We start from the raw sequence: 19,716 nt of genomic DNA, 5'->3' as shown, positions 1-19,716 counted from the left end.
TTTAATTGGCAACAGCTGTAGTTGCAATGAGGATCCTTTCCTATTACAGCTGAAGCCAAAATATTACTCCCAATACCAGTGAGATGGAAGCCTTGAACACCAGCTCCTGAAGATCTGCATTAATGAAGTGGTGAAACAGAGTGCAGGAGACAAGAAGGGGAGTTTGCAGTTCAGACTGTATTAAATAAGCTCCTGATGTGGTTTTAGCTTAGGCAAGAAGTACATAAATGGATTAAACCTCTTAGTACCTGTTGTCTCCAGGTCAGGCAGCCAGGTAAGTGAATTCACCCTTTGACTGTTCTGCTGTATTCAGTCTGTATCAGGGCTGGGTGTGTGGCTTTCCAAACACAGCTTGCACAACTCCATCACATAAAAGGACTAAAAATCACGAGCTGGGCAAGCTTCTTGTGAGAGACTATATTCTGAGAAGTTCATCTAAAGCTACCTACCTGCACCATATTATTAAGTGGGGTTTTTTTCTAGTGCCTTAACCTTCAATTATGGAAATACATACTTATCTACAAAGTATTCTAATCACAACATGATGCAAAGCCATGTTTAAGAAGGCTAAAAAGTCTTTACTGAATTTATTTGATACAGAAACACTTATTAATAAAGTTTAAATTGTGCAACACTTTTGCATGCCTCAGGCCAACTGAACTCTACCTTCTACACAGAGATTTTTTTTCAACTCACACACAGATGATTAAAGCAGCTTGGAGCTCATTTCTCTTTGCAAAGAGAAAACCCAAAAGGAGTCACACAATTAAAGTGAAGACTACTTAGAACACAAAAGGAAACAGTCAAAGCAGGTAAAACTAGACAGCTTACAGACTATACAAAACCAGTTATGCTACAGTTACTCTACTGGAAACACATAGAAAGCTACAGTGCAAGTGCTCACACACAGGGAAAACTTATTTACAGTTCCCCTTCATTTACAGGCTCTAAGCAATACTATTTCACAATTATATTACACATTAAATTTCTACTATGGGGTTATTTGGATCTGTGGGGGGGTTTTTTTGGACAATCTGACAACCTAGAATGTAAATTTCCTGTATATACATTTATTTATTCAACTTTATCCAGGAAAAAATAGCAGTACTTTATGCATCTTATAGAAAGCTACAAAAAAATCTAACAAATGTAATAAAAAAAGGCAGATCTGGTGAAAAATCTGACAAAAGTATCTTTTACAACTGGGGGTGGGATGGAGGTAAAAATCAAACAGGGATAAATGAAAGGTAATTCTCCCTCAACTGGTCAGCTTGAACAGAATCTCAGCAGGGTTTATAATACAGACCTGTCATTTTTAAAGCAACTTCTTCACAAGAAGTGTTGTAACTAAACTGAAGGGTGATCTGGTAGCCAAAAATAGGAGGCACCCTGTGCTGTGGAGGGGTATGGAAACTGTGCCACAATACAGAAAGGCACATACCTGGTGTGACAGCTGTTAAGCAGAAATGCCCAACAGAGACAGAGGTGACAGCCTTTGGGGAAGCACAGAGAAGTATTAACTGTAGATTCCATTAAGTCTCTATTTACAACCATATGCAGGATTTTCCTTTGTAGAAAGAAATTCATTGTAGTTGGCAGAATTACAAGATACTTGTATGTTTACAGGAAACCATCAGCTCAGTGGCCACAGAACTGCCCCATGTAAAATAAGAATAAAAATCTGAGGGAGCAAGACAGCTTAGGGTTCCATTTAGACCAGAAGACTTCAGAAACCAGAGGCAAAACACAGCCTATGACTGTGTTACACTCCAGCAGCCACACAACACCGTATTATCAAACAATCTTCTCAAAGACCTGTAGAAAGCTTACTAAGCAAGGAAGAGTTCTCCACCTCACACTGAGACCTACAAGAGTTATCTGTTTATTTTCAAAGCTGCACAGACCTTGGAAACACCACTTAGCATTCAGCAAGCTGTGCAACTCAGTGCCATGAACTGAAAACCCAGCCTATTTTTGGCAAGACAGTCTTCATTGATTCCTCCTCAGAAAATAAGGAGACAGCATAAAAAGATATCAAAGTGATACCAACTTAAGTGCTTCTGATGGGGCAATGCATTAACACAGCTTCTTTACCTCTTGAGAAGGTTTTTTTCACACATGTCCCCAGCTTCAGGAGTACTTTGCATCAATACAAGCTCAAGGGTTCCCTTCCAGCCTTTACTAGTTCAGGCTGAACCAAGTAAACTTCCCTTTCTAAACACAGTATATCTCCTTCCATCACCCTTACAGGAAGACTTGGGAATAAAAGGTAAGAGTTTACATCCACAGAACTGCAGAGCATAAAGTCTTTTTAGACAAGCCCATTAAAACATCTAGTTAATTGTTGCAGGAATAAAATAACCTACCCCATCAATCAACTTCATTCCACCTCCTGTATGCAGACCTTGTGTACCCAAGTTGTATTCCAGCCACCTTGCTGCAGCAGGGGCACACAAGGGGACACTTAAGAACTGCATCAGTTTGGCTTTCTAGACTGTTTTCAGGCTCCACAAAACAGTCTTCCTAGACTGTTTTGTACCCTCCACAAAACCCCATCTGGCTGAGTGACTGGGACACAAGCCACCCTGCTCAGGCTCGTGCTCTGCACTTCACCCTTCAGCCCAGCAAAGGTTTTTCTCCCACCCAACAGCAAAACACACAGATTCTGCTTTCACACTCAGTTCCCACAAACTCACTGCTATGCATCTCCTCTCTACCCTCTTCCCCATCCAGAATAACTCTGTAAACGTTTCCAGAGACAACAGTCACAACCCTGGCTACCTTAGCACCTTGCCAAAGCTCATCAGCTCTTCACTTGCCTCCACTGTGTTTGAAAACAAAGCAAGCCCCAAAAAACTCCAAGAACCTTGCATCTCTGTTAGACTAATTCACTAGAAGAGGTGTTTCCCAGTAAGAAAACCAAACATTTTTGCCTCTTACTGAAAAATTCTATGTAGTTTATAAGCAAAACTGAGACCAACCACAGGGGAGCTGATGCTTTCCTTCTCATTCCAAACCTGGATGCCACAGGGGTAACGTCAAAACTTTTACAGAAAGTTGTGCTTTTTTTTTCAGATTACTGGAAGAAACAATATTTGCCAGGTCAGTTTTTACTACTAATCTTCATCCTCTGTTGAGCACACACCATGGTAAACCCATGGCAGGTCTAGTGGGAGAGAGCACAGACAAAGGTCTTTGGGGAACTGCTTAAGAACAGTTAAAAGCTGCAATTCAGCAGAGCAGCCAGGAGATTATTTTGTGTTTTAGAGAATCTCTGTGCAGTTAGTTTCAGGGAATTAAATCCTCCTTTCCATAAGCAGCTGAGCATTTCACCAACTTGCTTCCTAAGGAATCCCTGCTGTAGGATAAAACTATAGCACACAACTGAGAGGAAAGAAGAAACTCAAAAAAGCTATAATGTTTAAGTATACAGCAGCCACATTCCCCAGCTAGCCTACTGCCTTGGGTGGTCGTATGAGCAGGCAAGCAAGTGGTATACATTTGTCAAGCCCTAAGTAGTGTTTCATTTTCTGCCTACTCCCCGCTTTCTAGGAGGAGGAAATTACTTCTCCCTGTAATAAAGCAGGTAATATTTCAAGGGATCAGGCAAGGGCAAACTCAAAACCTTTTCTCTCAAAAAGTTTACAGGGGGATCTGGCTTTAGTTCAGGGGGTTTAGTTTCTTCCTCTTCTCGCCTCTCATCCTCCATCTCCTCGCTGTTGTTGTTGTCATCTGACTGGTTGGAGATACGACTGGCGAAGACCTCTTTGTCCAAGAAAACAATGGTCTCCATGCGCCGGCGACGCACGCGCCTCCGTTTGAAGCGGGGTGGGTTCTTCAGCCCGTTTCCAGCCTTGCTCATGGTTTCCTGGTGTATGATTTTCTTGATGGTTCCTCGGATGGCTATGCGAGCCAGATCCTGCAGGCTGCGGACTGCCACCGGGGCTGCAACAACACCAACACACCGTGAGCAGACACCGACAAGTCCCCCCTCCAGAGGCACTGGGGGTTGGAGCTCTGTGATCCTTGGGGTCCCTGCCAAGCCATATGCCATTCTAGGATTCTAAAGAGCACTCACAGGAAAAGCTGGGTTTCCCCACGTTAAATCAGGCCACTCAAATTCCCCTCTGCGATTACAAAACCAGCTCTATTCAACTCCTGTCAGCTCGCATAAACTCCATTGTAACTTTCCAAACAAAAGTTAATTATGCATTTCTCTCATTAACTGAAGAGAAAGAATGGGATGAAAGGAGAGTTTCCTATTTTGTTGTCAAGTCCTCACAATTATTTTAAGATACACACGTCTTAAAGCTTATAAGACTGCAGACTTAGTGACTGAAGCTGTGACTGTTTAGTAACTTAGGTATTTTCCTCCTGTAGATAACTAGACCTGAAGTCTATTTAACTCTTCTGTAAAATGAGCTTCCCATCATGAAATTACTCCAGTTCTGCCAAGTTCCTCACTTATAAAACATGAGCACTATTTATGCTTTTCAAAACCAGCTTCAGACTTAGTGGGTGAAGACAGGCTGGAAACCATTTGGTAAAAGTAATTATAGAAGCATACAATAAGTTATTGTATTAAACTACCTCCCACATTAATGGTTTGGGTGACTGCTCTGTCTTCTGCATGTATTTGCTGCCAGCCCATAAATGCACAACATAACTCACAGAGCATAAAGTATCAATGTATATATAACCACACAGTAAAATGAATTAAAACTGAAGCAGAAAAACCCTGTCCTTCTATTGACAAGTAAGCATTCCTATCACCTGAAGGAACCAGGAAAAAATTACATGTAATATATATATACACATGTGCAGGCCTCACTACAAAGCCACCACACACAGTATGCTGAAATATGCACTTAATGGACTTCAGAGCACTGTATGGACTGCTTACTGAGGTGCTTTTTGTCATGCAAAGACACCTTTCCAGAATAAGAACAAAGCCTGACTAATCCCTTTATGGCAGTATCTCTGTCTTCATGTGTTCTTAAGAGGCCTCCCTAGGCTGAAGTCGTAATCTAAAGATTGAGGCCACTGTGTACAACCTGCGTTTCAAACAACTAACCCAACATTGCACAACTTCTATCCATCCCTCAAGTGTTCTATAGAATCACAGACTGGTCTGGGTTGGAAGGGACCCCAAGGGTCACAGAGCTCCAACCCCCCTGCCACAGGCAGGGACACCAACCTCCAGGCCTGGAGCTACACAAGGTTGCCCAGGGCCCCATCCAACCTGGCCTTGAACACCCCCAGGGATGGGGCACCCATCCCCTCTCTGGGCAGCCTGTTCCAGCCCCTCACTACTCTCTCTGCAAAGAACTTCCCCCTAATATCCAATTTCACCCTTCCTTCCTTCAGCTTTAATCCATCCCCCTTGTCCTGCCAGTCTCTGCCCTTTAACAAGCTGATTCCCCTCCTGTTCCTCTGCTCCCTTCAGGGACTGGAAGGCTGCAGTGAGGTCCCCCCCACAGCCTTCTCTTCTCCAGGCTGAACCAGCCCAGCTCCCTCGGCCTCTCTTCATAGGGGAGCTGCTCCAGCCCTCTGAGCATCCCCGTGGCTCCTCTGACCCCTCTCCAACAGCCCCACATCTTCCTTGTGTTGGGCCCCAGCTCTGGACACAGGACTCCAGCTGGGGAGGGCAGAGCAGAGAGGGACAATCCCCTCCCTGTCCCTGCTGCCACCCTTCTGCTGATGGAGCCCAGGATCCCATCGCCCTTCCCAGCTGCAGGAGCCACTGCTGGCTCATGGGAAGTTTCTCATCCCCCAGGACACCCAGGTCCTTCTCAGCAGAGCTGCTCCCCAGGAGCTCTTCTCCCAGGTAGAGAGTAATTCAGACCTGCTGGGCGGTGGCATTTTCCATCACCCTGGCTCAGCGCCCAAGAACTGTCACAGTACGTAATGCAGGACTGCAGCAGCTCTCTGCATGTGTAAAACCAGGGAACAAGCATCCCACAAAGTTTAGGTACAATTTCACAATAAATCCCCTGTATTTGGAATCTATTTTATACAATTCTGATTCTTGCACCAAGCCTCTGCAAATATCCTCAAAGGTAAGACCGTGACCAACACCAGACTTAGCCAACTTTTCTAAGGAGGAACCTGTTGGGAGTAGTTTTCCTTGAAAGGATTCACAGGGATGTTACATCTAAGGAAGCAAGGTGCTGCTTATAGCCAAACAGCAGAAGAAACCTCCCCCACACTGAAGAACGTCTGTACTCACGCAAGTGAACAAGCCTGGATTTCCCTGAGTCTGCGTGGTTGGGCTGAATCAAAGGAGCAAAAGAAACAGCAAGAATCTTCTTGGTCTCCCAAGCAGAAGGACCAGTACGAGTTATCTTGGTCAACTAAACCAAAACAAGGAGATTATTGTCCATTGTGTGAACTTACAGCAAGGTTTCTGAACAAAAAAATAAATTAACAAATTACTTTCCTGTTTGGACAAGTAGTTAAATTACAAGGAGCAACAAGAGAAGTTCAGTAGTAAGGAGAAAGACTGGTGTTACTCAGAGACAACTGAGTTCTCCTTACAGAACTGGCCCCAAGTAGCTTCATTTGTTGCAACAGAGTACGGGGACTGGCAGTTTGGGTGACGCTGCTTCCCCAATTCTGAACCAGAGCAGCTTTATCTGACCATTGAGCACACACACCAGCCACTGATAAACATTCACTCTTGAAGGAAGCCCACAGATCACTATTTTTGTTCCAGCTCACATCCCTTAAGCCAACTCACTGCACAGCATCTTACTGGGAAGGAACTCTGCACTCTGCTCATCTCAAGTACAGTGACAGAGGCAGAAGGTCAGACACCTCCACCCTTCAAGTCCATGAAAAGAACACACCTCTACACCAAAAAAATAATCTGAATTACAATCTTGAGCTTGCACACAGGGCAGTCACCTGTTTTTTGACTAAAAAGGAACCCATTGACACCTTTCAGAAGCCAGGTAGAGAGTAATATGTTGTATTTTACCATCAAGCACAACACTAGATCATGTAACTTGAACAAAGCTTTGGTGACATTTTTCTGTGGCATGGAAGTCATTTTGCAATTAACAACAACAAACTGGAATACGTGAAGGAATGATAGAACTATTCATTCTTTAAATATTATCAAGAGTGCAGAGTTCAGCTTCCATTCCTAGTGAAAAGAGAGGCGCTTAATGCTTTCCCCAAGCTGCTACAACCAGCTCTTCTCTTATTTTGCCCTAGTGAGTAAACCAGTATCAGAATTAAGAAAAACTCAGAGAAACATGAGTAGAAAGGTACCCAACCTTCTCTTCTAGAGGCATGACAAGAATTCCCCCGACTTTCAGCAGGTTCTTCATGTAATCTTCATGCTCCTTCTGTACTCCAGCCCCACAGTAGACACGGTCATACTGAGTACAGTCTGGTGAGATCTCTAAACAATTCCCAGTAACAAAAGATGGCTCACAAAATTCAAATCTGAAAATGAAGAGGATGTTTACCATACAAGAATACTGCAAATTATTAAATTAAATTGTTTTCATGATTCTGGAAAAAGGAGACAATGAGAAATACATTTTAAAAGCCCAGTTTCATGTGGTTTCTCCTCAGACATCCATGTATTATAGACATGATCAGAACAAAGAGAAGAGCTACAAGTCTAAAAACCAGAGAACAACAAGGTGAGAATTCGTAGGTGAAATTCTCTAAAGGATAAGGATGCATAATTTCATACTTGAGTTGCATATAACTCTTCAGAACAAGCTAATTTTAGTAACATGCTGACTCAGTTATAACATGCAAGTGTAAATATTAGACCTGTAATCCCAAACATTACAACAGCCTTTTAAAGAACTGCACCAGGGGGGGTGTTTTGCATTTTCAAAAGCTTTTAAATGGTTTTGAGATGTTGTAGGGAACTATCACCTAATGCTTCAGAAATGTTTTGCTGAATCCAATGGAAGTTTTGCCATTGGCTTCAAAAGAACTGTGATTTCAACCCTTCATAAAAGGGATTTTTGCCTATAGCATTTCTGATTCAGTTTACAAGAAAAAAAACCACATGGATTGTATGATGCCTCTGTTTTTCTTACATGCTCCAAATCTACATAAAGTTTAAGACCCACATTTAAGGGCTGATTTTGGTAGTCCACCCTTTTACCAGTAGCTTAAGAGGCAGCTCAATATAGCACCTATTTATTCCTAAACACTTCCAGAAGCTTTCTGCTTTTGCAAAGCGTGCTAGACATTCAGAGCAGCCAGCTAACAGTTCCTGCACATGGTGTTCTAGCAGCATAACCCAGCAGCCATCTCTCTCAGCAATGCCAATTTTCCAGTCATCTTGATTTCTGAATTCAGCTCACTTTTGCTCCATAGTTATATTTGTCTGGAGAGAGTAAAAAAAAAAAAGTCTCTTTTAAAACACCTATTCACTGGACAGCAGTGAGAGTGAAAAAAAACACCCAAGTCATCTATGTGCAATCACCTTCCACGCCAAAAACTGTGGGTCTGCTGCCAACTGTCAGGAAAACACAGCCCTCATCAACTGCATTCCTGTACAGCAGTAACACCACAAAGCTGAGTAGTTTAAATTCCAGCATGTAATGACTTTCATTTTCTTCCTCCCAATGAGACAAGGACTATCAGGTATCCAGAGATGCTTTACTAAGATCCAAAAATACGTCAGCTACAACTTCTATCACTGAGGTTACTATTGGCAATGGTTGTCTTGCTGGGAAGTTATTCCTTGTGACAGCAGCAAAACAGAGGTTCTAAGGAAGAATATAAATCAAATCCCAAGCAGCTTTATTACCAACTTAATCATTATGATACTACTTTCATATTTTAAAACACCATTTTTCTTCTTCTTGGAAAACATATTAGGCCACTACAGAAATCAGTTCACTTCCTTCTAACCAGATCTCAGACCACAAATACAACTATTGTTATTTGTGTGTTTTAAAATAAGCAAACCTTTAAAATAACTTTCTTCAGCTTCCTCTAAGCAATCCAACAACAGCACTGCTATTCCAGCACTGCAAAAATGTCTCTAACTCCCCCACAGCACACATCAGCTTCGAAGGTCACACGCTGCAGCTCAGCAAGCCTAAGGAGCCAGAATCCTCAGATTACCCTGAATCCAGAGCTGCCACATGGGAGCAAAAACTCCTCTGACTAAAGCCAGGCACAAAATGAATCCAAAGAGGCATTCCACATTCTTACTTGTCAAAGCTGTCACTTGTTTTAATGAAGAAGTCCAATTTCTGCTTTGCATATTCAATCACGTCGGAATGAAGCTCCACACCGTGGTTGACACCAAAAGGACCTGCAAATTTTAGAAGAGGAGGGTAACCTTGACAGGCAACAACACAAAATCCAGCAGGATAGCATACAGCTGCTCCTTAAGTGTCAGGCAGTGCTTGTGCAGGGTCAGCTGTCTTAATACTAAGTGGGAATTACAACCCTTTTACCTGCAGTTTCTGGCAGCAAATGAGGCTGGTTTGCACAACTGGCTTTGAATCATTTGCTCTTAACTATGCAGGAAATTCCTTTGCAGGAGGGGAACACTGATACTATTGCTGTAAAAAAAAAAAATCCCACTGCAGAACAACAGCTTGCATGTTTTAATAAATCCCTAAAAAGAAAAACCTTTCTATTTTTATACTGTCTTGCTGATATGCTAAAAATCACCTCAAAGGAATGGGGAACAATCACCACACATTGTACCTCAAATAACACCAAAAATAAATTGGAAAATACAGAAGTTGTTCAGCATTCATGCTTTTTATTTAGAACTGACTTAGTAACTTCCCCAAAAATTCAAAAGCCCTGGAACTACATATTGACATCCTAGGTAATCTCAACAAACCCAGCAGAACACCACAGATGTGATTACATGAAAAAGCATGGGAGATGAAAGTGAGCCTCCCAACATCAAAGATTTTTAGCAATTAAAATTCCCAACACCTTCACAAAAGGAAATTACGTGCCCTATAGTAATCTGCTCTCTGTCCTGGCAGCCCAAAGCAGCACAATTACTGACTGAAATACTTGAGGGCAAATTGCAATTGTACAATTACACTTTGGTGCTTTGATTTGTGCCTATTCTAGATGTGGTCACAGCATCAATTCTGATGTACTAACTGCTTTCAGAGACTATTCCCACCTGTATGTTGGGAAAAGCCATAATCTGAACTCTAACATGTTTTGGTCTTGATAAGACAGTGTAAAACAAGCAAGGCACAGAGCAGCTGTGGCCACAAATTTCTGCAGCCATACTCAATCCACATTTAAACATGGCACTCCTGCTCCTGAGCTGGGTTCCTGCTTAATGGATAACAAATCCAAGTTTACACCCAGTCCTGCAGGAATCCACTACAACCACCTGGGTAATGACATGGTTGCCTGTTCTGATCTGCCACACAAACCTGGATCCCACCTGATCTCAGAGAGAAGGCTGCAAGAATCCTGGTACATTGGCCAGTTGGATTACTGCATTCTTTACTTCCCTAGCTACCTTTCAGTTCCATCACTTGAGGAATGCATTCCCAATTTCCATTTTTTATTATAAATGTATTTAGTGTAAATAGTTAATATGAGTGAAAAGGTATTTACCCAAGATAAGTCCAACCATAGAGCTCAGGTAACCAGTGCCACTGCCAAGATTCAAAAATGACAGCCCTGGTTGTAGATCCAAAGCTTCCATCACCTCAGAGTAAATGCACGGTGCTGAGAGATGAATATTTCCATGCTTCCATGCCAAGTCCTTGTAGGCATTGTCTTTGAACTCTTCCAGGTAGTAATCTGCTCGATCAATGGCTCGGAACGCCTGCTCTACCAGTTCTGTCCGGATGTATTGTGCCTCTTTGAGGTTATCAATTAATTCATCGTTATCTTCTCCTGCACTCACTGCACCTCCCATCTTCAAGAGTTTTCTAGAAGCACTAAAACTAAAAGAACAACAAAAGGAAGGTGAGGCACAGGACATGCACTTCGACACCAAGTTATGCTGTTGTACATGAAGCACTTGAGGTGCTCTCAAGGACCACAAGCACCAGAAAAAAACACGAACACCAGCACCTCCCACCCCCCATTCAAACAATGGAAACCAAAAGGCAGCAGATCCAGCAGCTAGTACCTGCCACTAGTGGGGGAAAAAAATCACAATAGACAATTCAAATGTGGAACTGCTGTCCTCAAACACTACCACAGGGTTTTTTTTACTGGCATGTAAGCTTTTCCACTGAACTCTTTTATAGAAAGGATTATTCTAGCTCCTACGCTTCTAGGTCATTTTTCATTGCAAATCCCACAAACAGCACAAGCCTGGCTTGCCTGTCAGAAATCTTGCCACACACAGACTTTCTATCTCTAATAGCATCAAGAGGAAATCAAGAGACTAAGAGGCAGCAAAACCCAGGAAAATCGCAAACTGTCAAAGAAAACGTTATCAGGATGCTGAGTTCATGGAGGTTAAAACAGCCTCTGACCCAGAGTACAAGTGGGTTTGCTTTACTTCAGTAAATACACTGGACACAGCTCGTCTTTAGAGGCTGAGCCACCATCATCAGCAAAACACTTCACCATGCAGAGAGCAACAGCAGAATTTCCACTGAAGCCTGTGGAATTTCTCAGGTCCTCTTAAGTCCTAGATAAGCTGACCTCCAACCTGGAAACTCTTCAGTGACACAGATTTACAACCACTTCTGACTTCACCCACACTGTCACCTCCAGCAACCTATTTATGCTTGGAGGAGGTGGGGAAGCAGGCACCTTCCCTTGACCATGCACTAAACTAAGAATGGCTATACAGAAAAAAGATATAGGGGGGGAAAAGAAGCCCAGGTAGAAGAGCTTATCACTCAAAATTAACCCAGGTTTTCTTCCCTATCCACATCTGAAAGGAAAAAAAAAAAAAGGAAAATAATCCTTTCCAGGAAACACAACATGACTTTTGAAAAATGCCTTTATTTACAGTGTCTTTCTCTGCTCACAGTAATAACCACAAAAGCAGCAGCTTTAGAGTTCGTTCCTGGGATCAGAAGATCTGCCTATAGCTAAATTGATGGGGTTTGTTACATTCAGCAAAAGCAAATTATACACTTTCCCTTTCAGAGGAAACAAAAGGAAAGCTGCAGGAGTCTAAGGGAATTTCACAGTTATTCAAATAACATACCGTCCTGATTACCTGCAGAGACACACAAAACAAGACACACTTAGGCAAGGAACCTGAGCCAGCTTTGAATGCGTTCGTGCCTCAAACACAACAGCCTAGTTTCAGACCAGTAATAAAACTTTAAATAGCCATCTTTCTCCTTTCTATAGTTACCCCATTTTCACTATGATGATGTACAATTGCCATTGTGTTTTATTACTTGAGAGTGGAGATGTATAAAGGCTGAAGGCTTAGGTGGGTTCATCAGCCAATTTGGGGGGCTGTTCTCTTCCATACACAACACCTGGTTGCATCTACTCCCACTGGGTTGCTTATGGTTTTGGCCTGAACGTTTTATATCTTGAAGTCCACATGGAAAAGTTATCATCGTTAGCAATGATAATAATGATGCCCAACGTAACGTGGGCACCAAAGCAGCCCCTTAGCCTTGAAATACCCCTTCAAGTGCACCTTGCCAGAAAAACAAGGCAGAAAAAGTAGTAAACATGTAACAAAAGCATAAAAAAAAAAGAAGTCTTGACAGGAGAAGCTGCATTCAGACCTGAAACAAAGCCCTGGAGTTAAAGCAACTTCTTCCAAAGCAAACACCGGCAGATGAAGACTCAAAACAAGGCACAAGAATGCGACTCCTCGCCCCAACACGCTCCCTGGGTAAATCCCTGCTGGGACACAACACCCCTCAGAGGAAACCACACAGGTAACGACGTTCACCGATGAAAAGTTACGACCGGCACGGCTTCCAGTGCCCTCTGAGCCTCTCAAACAACAAACGAAAGAGCCCCCGCGCCACACAGCACAAGCGCTACCCGCGGTACCCCTCTGCTGCCGAGGAAAGCGCTGGGGAGAGGTGAGGAGACGCCTGATGCTGCCACCCCCGCCCCCGGTTCAATGACGCCCCCGGTCTCCACGCAGCATCGCTGCCCCCAGCCATGCCCAGAGCCCCAGGCCGCCCTGGCGGGGAGGCAGCGCTGGTGGGTGAGGGAGAAGGGCCGTGAGAAGGGCCGTGTCCCCCCCGCGCGGGGCATCCCGAGCTGGAGCCCCGGGCCGGAGGAAGGGGGCAGCGGCCTGAGGAGGCGGCGGGGCTCCGGTGAAGGGGGGTCGGGAGGTGGAGGGAGCGCGGGGGGGTGAGGGTGGGCTGTAGCGGCCCGGTGACAGCCGGGTCGAGTCGAGCCGGGACCGGCCGCGCCTCAGCAGACAGTCTCCTCGCTCCCCGGCCGTACCTGAGCGGCGGCTCGACCCGGCCCAAGCCCGACGCGGCCCGTTCCACTCCCGGGCCTGGCTTGCGCGACCGTCCCGGGGCGCTCCGGAGCGGTAAACACTGACCAGCTGAGCGCCGGCCGCGCCAATACGCAGCCGCGGCGCGTACCACCGCCCGGAGAAGGAGGGCCGGGAGCAGACCACTGCGGTTCGGAGAGGTGCGGGGGGGGGCGGAGGGAGGCGGGCTGGGCTGTACCACTGCGGGGAGGGGGGTGGGGGGGGGGCAGCGGTGGTTCTCTGAGGCGCACCCGGCAGGGTCGGGCCCGTCCCAGTGCGGGGGTTGCTGGGGGGAGGTTGGTCTCCATCGCGGCGTGAGCTGGGCCGGTCCCGGAGGCACTGGGAGCTGCCATGGGGCTCTACCTAGAGGGCCCAGAGCACCGGACCGGGCTGCGGCGCGACACAGGCTCGCACTATGACTGGGCTGGGAAAGAGCTTTAAGATCATCGTGTCCAACCGTACCTGTCCTCTAGTAAACCATAGCTCTAAGTACCTCATATACCTGTTAAAAGAGGTACTTTCAACAGGTAGATAGATGTTAAACACACCCAAGGGTGGGGACTCAGCCCCTCCCTGGGCAGCCTGTTCCACAGCCCCACAACTCTGCCAGGGAAGAACTTTGCCCTCCCAGCTGAGCTGACCCTGCCCTGGGGCAGCTTGAGCCCATTGCCCCTTGTCCCATCTCCTGTCCCCTGGCTGAAGAGACCATCGCCCACCTCCCTGCACCCTCCTGGCAGAGCAGGGGAGGTGGGGAGAAGGTCTCCCCTCAGCCTCCTCCAGGCTGAACACCCCCAGCTCCCTCAGCCACTTCTCATGGGATTTGCCCTCCAGCCCCTTCCCCAGCCCGGTTGCCCTTCTCTGAACACATTCCAAGCCCTTGATGTCCTTCTTATGGTGAGGAGCCCAGAACTGGACACAGCACTCGAGATGCAGCCTCACCAATGCTGAGTAAAGAGGCACAATCACCTCCCAGGACTCTCTGGTCACACTGTTCCTGACACTAGCCAGGATGCCATTGGCCTTCCTGGCCACCTGGGCACACTGTCGGCTCACGTTCAGTTGTCAGTCACCCAACACCCCCAACCAACATGCTTGGCTATGGGAGAGATACAGACCAGCCCTAAGAATAAATGGGTCTAACACAGCCTAGATCGATAGGCTGGGCCTATGCACAGGTGGAGCTTAAATATGGCCTGGGCCAGCAGCCTTGGGTATATTGGCAGGGCTTAAATGCAGACCAGGTCTAAATACAGACCTGCACTCACAGATCCAGCTTAAATATAGACCAGTACTAAATCCAGACTAGGACACACTTCTTTCCCCATCTGCCCCATTGCGTAGCCCTGGGAACATCTCCCCATCCCGCCATGGCTGCCTACCCCCAGCCTGTACCCCCTACCCTGCCCTAACTTCTGCCTCCCAGCACAGGGCTGCACTTCCATGCTTGTTCCTCCAGCTCAGTGCCCAGTTCTCCCAGTCCTCCCAGTCCTCATTCCCCGCAGGATGCCTCCGCCGTGCACCCCACTGTGAGACCGCATCGCCCCAGCTCAGGGTGGGATTGGGGCTTCCCAGGGTGCAGGAGCGGATGCACGGAGCAGCCCGGAGCCAGCGAGGAGCTGGGGGGATGCCAGTCTCCAGCTGGCACACACAGTCCTCACGCTGTAGCTAAACCTCCTCCGTGAAGCGTGGCCAACACCAGATGTTCTGATATTGTTAGTCAGGCTTGGGAAAAAATCATGGGAACTTAGGAAAAAAACATTACTCTGGGAGCTAATTGATATTCTGCATTTTGAGCCTGTGAACATCCAACTTGAGTCATATGCCTGGATATTCTTTTCTGTATTTTTTTTCCTGCAACCATAACGCCAGAAAGAAATGCACTGGGAAGAAGTGAGGTGCATATTCACCTGACTCCAGAGACTGGGGCTACTGAAAGGGTTATCAGGCATTGGGACAGGCTGCCCAGGGAGGTAGTGGAGTCCCCATCCCTGGAGGGGTTTAAAAGGCGTGTGGATGAAGTGCTTGGGGACGTAGTGTAGAGGTGGGCTGGGCAGGGTGAGGCTGTGGTTGCACTCAGTGATCTAAAGGGTCTCTTCCAGCCCAGGTGATTCTATGACTGACAGAGTATCTGACTTGCCATTCATGCAGTGTAGGGATCCCCTGATATGGTCTGGCTGAGCATTAGGCACCTGACATTGATTTTACCCACCCACACAGGCTCTTTCAGTGGTTGCAACTGACACTGGACAAGACATGGGGGAAAGGTGGTTCCTGTCTTCATCTCAGACTGAGCAAAGTTATTCTCTAAAAGGTGCATGTCTGTGACCTGCACAGCATTTGCTGAGGCTATGTGATCTGTGTGACTGCTAAGGCTGCAGATCAAACAAAATTGTCTGGACTGGCCTTAGATCTGGGACTTGACACTACCTAAACCGAGAAGGAATAACCACATCTAGACAAGAGGCTTCTTGATTTAAGTTATTTGGAGATTAATTGTTATCAAAAGAAATAGCTGTCCTTCCAGACACAACAAACCCACAGTGGGGGGGGGGGGGGGGAATAAAAGGAATTACCCTGGTAAATGAGTCTCAAACAGGAGAAAGTGAATCAGCATCCCAGATGTATTTATGCTTTAAGGTGATTATCTCAGCTCCCTTCATTAACATGATAACAGCAGACTCTGCAAACAGGCACAGGGTAATACTGTAGATGTCTGCACTTTGTGTTTTGCAGAAGACAGCTGCCTGGGAGAATGGGATTATTCGTGGAGAGCGAGCGCTGCAACTCCTCCTTGCTGATTCAACCAAAACAGGCTGTGGTGATTGCACTCCCCTCGTCTTGCTCAGTCAGAAAGCACCCGAGCATAATGGCACCGCAGTAGAAATCTGCAAACACAGAACAGACAAACTCCATACACGTGTGATTCCAGGCCTGGCGTTCAGCATCTGTTCCCCTTGCTGCCTGGAAAAATAGCAGTGGGTTTATTTTCTGCACCAAAAAAAAAAAATTGTTCAAATAAAAGCTGGGTAAATAATTTCTCATCATTGCTGGAGCAGCTGTGCTGTGGGCAGAGAGCTCACAGCAGCAGGGGTAAGGGGGGGAGCACTGCTGTGCCTCCCTGCAAACTGTCACTAACACAGGGAGGGAGATCCGGCAGCAGCTGCTCTTCCAGCAAGTCCCCAAGAACACCAGAAAGAGCTTGAGGAGTGTTTTAGGGATTCTCAAATAGCCTGAGACCTCACAGGTGTATTCATGATTCCTTCCAGCCTTTCTCTACCAGGATCGGTGAGACTTTGCAGCCCCTCCTTCTCCAGACAGAGATTTAGCCCATTACAAGTCCCCCACCTCTGTGCCTGTACCCCAAAGATGCCAGGCAGCAGAGCCATGAGGAGGGACTGACTGAAGGCAGACAGTCACCCCAAGGGACGGGTTATTTTCTGCACCTCTGACCCCCACACCTCTCTGCAGTACGTGGCCCAAATCATGTGCTAAGGAGGGTGGTTAACAGAAAAGTTGTGCCAAAGTGCAGCCAGGATGGCTCACCCCCAGCTTCCCACTGGTTCTGCTCCTCTGTGATGTTTCACCCCTCTGGGTTCTTTGAAAAAGGTAGTTATTGCAGAAAACACCTCTATGCAGGTGACAGCACTGGGCTCGGGCTCTGGAGGAAACCCCAAGTTAGCTGATAATATCACAGAAATACCCAGATTCAGAAAGGCAGAACAGTTGGGTGTTTCGTGGGGCTGTGAATGATGATTCTTTGTTTTCCTTCTTTCCCTGCACTTTACAAAGCCCTTCCCTTCATCCTTACAGCTCACCTGGGGCTTTGTTATCCATGAGTTCCAGCAGCAATAGATCAGTAACTCACCCCTATGCCTGTTGTCTCCAAATGCGTGAGGGCAGCATCCTCCAGCTGAGGGAGCTCCGGCTGCCTCCGGGAGCGAAGAAAGCCGAGCGGGGCTGGGAAAGCAGGGCCGGTGGCCCTGGTTACATCCCAGCCTTATTCTGTTTCCCAGCCATGTACCACAAGGTGTCTCCAGCAGTACAGGCATTGCAGCGGGGTTCGGAGGTCGCACCTCAGCATCTTCCCCTGGGCAGGCACACTCACCAGTGCAAACCCTGGCTAAACTCTAAGCAACCCCCATTTCTACAGCCTTACCAGCAAGAATCAGGTCTCCATCCTTCGTTAGATGAGATAGCTGATTGCTGAGAGCAAGCAAATTTCCTGAGGGAGAGCTGAAGCTGAGGTTTTTCTTGATTCTCCTTGTCTTTATTTCTCTGTGGGTTACAGTTCCCCCTTCCTTTTTCCATTCACAAACATTTCTGATACACTGGCCAGCAGGAATTAACTTCCAAAGTCCATCTTAGTGAAGATGAGTTAAAATAGGATGGTTTATTTATTTGAAAGAGCAAACAGCATATATATATATGTGTGTGTGTGTGTCTCCTAAAGCTGCCCTCGTGCCTCACTGCATCAAAGGGCTCTGTGAGTAATTGCTGAAGCAAGAGAAAGAACATATGTCTTGATTTCTACTGTACTGCACCGTGCATAACCACTGCCACTTGGAAAAAAGGGCCCATGAAGACCTGGATTCATCTCACTTAAGTGCATCGTGAAAGGAAAGCAGCCAGGAGATGGTGCAGGCTGGCTGAGATTGGGAGAAAGCATCACCAGAGGGCCCTGCTGTTGGGGACACAGAGTAGGGAAGTGCTTCATCTCTTCCCAGTACTGCTAGGAGCACGGTGCCATCCCACATCCTTCCTCTCTCCTGTCTCATTATGGCCCCACCTGCCATGATTTAGGAGGGGGTTGCAAACTGAAAAACCTCAAAAATCACGTATTTTCTATTTAGGGGGAAGAAAACAATTCATTGATCTTTCGGGTGATTCATGGATTAAATGAAATCAACAGTTCTATGGATAAACAAATAACAGTACAGCAGGTCATATCACTTCAGCATCACCACTGCTGCTTTGGCTTTGGTTGCCCTACATGTTCCACCTGCAGGCTCATCTGTTGAGCTGCACCAACCACATTGGTCCTTCTCCCTTTATAAAACACAGGGGCTCAGTGATCCTGCTCAGAAGGCCCTTCCAAAACTTGCCTCCTCCAGGAATAGGAAAACATCCTCAGATTTCCAATGGGAATTTATTCCTGGCCAAAATGAGCCTTATTTGATCTCCTACCTGTATTATCCTCTACCTTAAATCATTTCCCTTCCTCCCACCCTGAATGCATTCATGAAGGGTAATCATATCCCCTCTTAACCTTTGTTTTTCTAGGCTAAACGAGCCAAGCTCTTTTAATCTCCTCTCCTAAGATAGGTTCTCTGTTCTGCTAATCACCCTGCCAGTCCTTCCCTGCACCTGTTCAAGGATAAATTAATCTTTTCCTTTTCCAAAGAGAGGTCCCAGAACTGTTCATAATATCCCACACGAGGTCCTACCGACACCAGTACTAATACTTCACTGTGCCTACTGAATAAATGGCCTCTTGCATGAGCCTTTTTGCACAGCAAATTGAAAATAGATACAAATCCATAAACCAATAACCATAATGCAATCTCACTGAAGGAGATCACTGTTTTACTTGGAAGAGCGTTCTGCTCCTTAATACTTGTGGGTCCTGGTCCTTAGGCAGGACTTAATCAGCGGTTTTCCATATTTCCTTTACCCAGGATGAGCATCAGGACCTTGTGTTAGAGGAGACACTGAGAGAAGCCTTGTCTGTGTTTCACTCAGACATTGCTCTGGCAAAAAAATTCCCTTTGAAATCCTGGCTGAGGGTTTGAACTACGAAGATGCAGAGTCAAATGATGAAAAGCATTTTGCATTTTGTCTCTTCTCTTTTCAAAATGAATTTCCCAGTTTTACTTGGGGTTTAATTAAATTTCTGTGACCCAGGCAAGGAGTTTAGCCTTTCTTGATTAATGTTCTTTTAGGTGGCTCTGATAAGAATTTAGCATCAACAATTGAGCTAACAAGCCCCAGTGAACAGTTTATAGCAGGAGACTAATTCTATTAACGCTTTGCAGTGTCAGGATTCCACTTGGAGCTCACAGTTGAGGAGGGAAGGAGCAAATGTAAAATTTGGCAACTAAATCACCAAGATTCAGCTTCTTTGTGGGCAGACCTCATCTGGAAACTATTTTAGCTGACAACATCAGAATTTCACCTGTTCTTTTATTTTATATATATACACATATATATATATATTTGTCTCCTGGCTGATGCTCTGCACTTTCTTGGCTCCTTGTGATAACAGCTGGGAATAAGGAGTGGAACTGAATGGCGGTGCTGATAAGGGAAATTAAAGG

General features: G+C 46.0%; 1 protein-coding gene across 1 annotated transcript; it reads right to left on the bottom strand.

The window, feature by feature from the left end:
* Nucleotides 1–3,562: 3,562 nt before the first annotated feature.
* On the bottom strand, nucleotides 3,563–10,910 carry PCMTD2 (protein-L-isoaspartate (D-aspartate) O-methyltransferase domain containing 2; the record flags this gene model as incomplete). Its single annotated transcript, XM_084271782.1, has 5 exons — nucleotides 10,588–10,910; nucleotides 9,196–9,298; nucleotides 7,281–7,452; nucleotides 6,230–6,353; nucleotides 3,563–3,945 (listed from the first exon to the last, which is right to left on the bottom strand). The coding sequence occupies exons 1-5, from the start codon at nucleotides 10,892–10,894 to the stop codon at nucleotides 3,563–3,565; spliced, it is 1,089 nt and encodes a 362-aa protein (XP_084127908.1). The 5' UTR covers nucleotides 10,895–10,910.
* Between the last annotated feature and the right edge of the window lie 8,806 nt (nucleotides 10,911–19,716).

Source organism: Gallinula chloropus, assembly GCF_964237585.1.
Source record: "Gallinula chloropus genome assembly, chromosome: 16".
Taxonomy (NCBI): domain Eukaryota; kingdom Metazoa; phylum Chordata; class Aves; order Gruiformes; family Rallidae; genus Gallinula; species Gallinula chloropus.
This window is presented reverse-complemented; position numbering and strand designations above follow the sequence as displayed.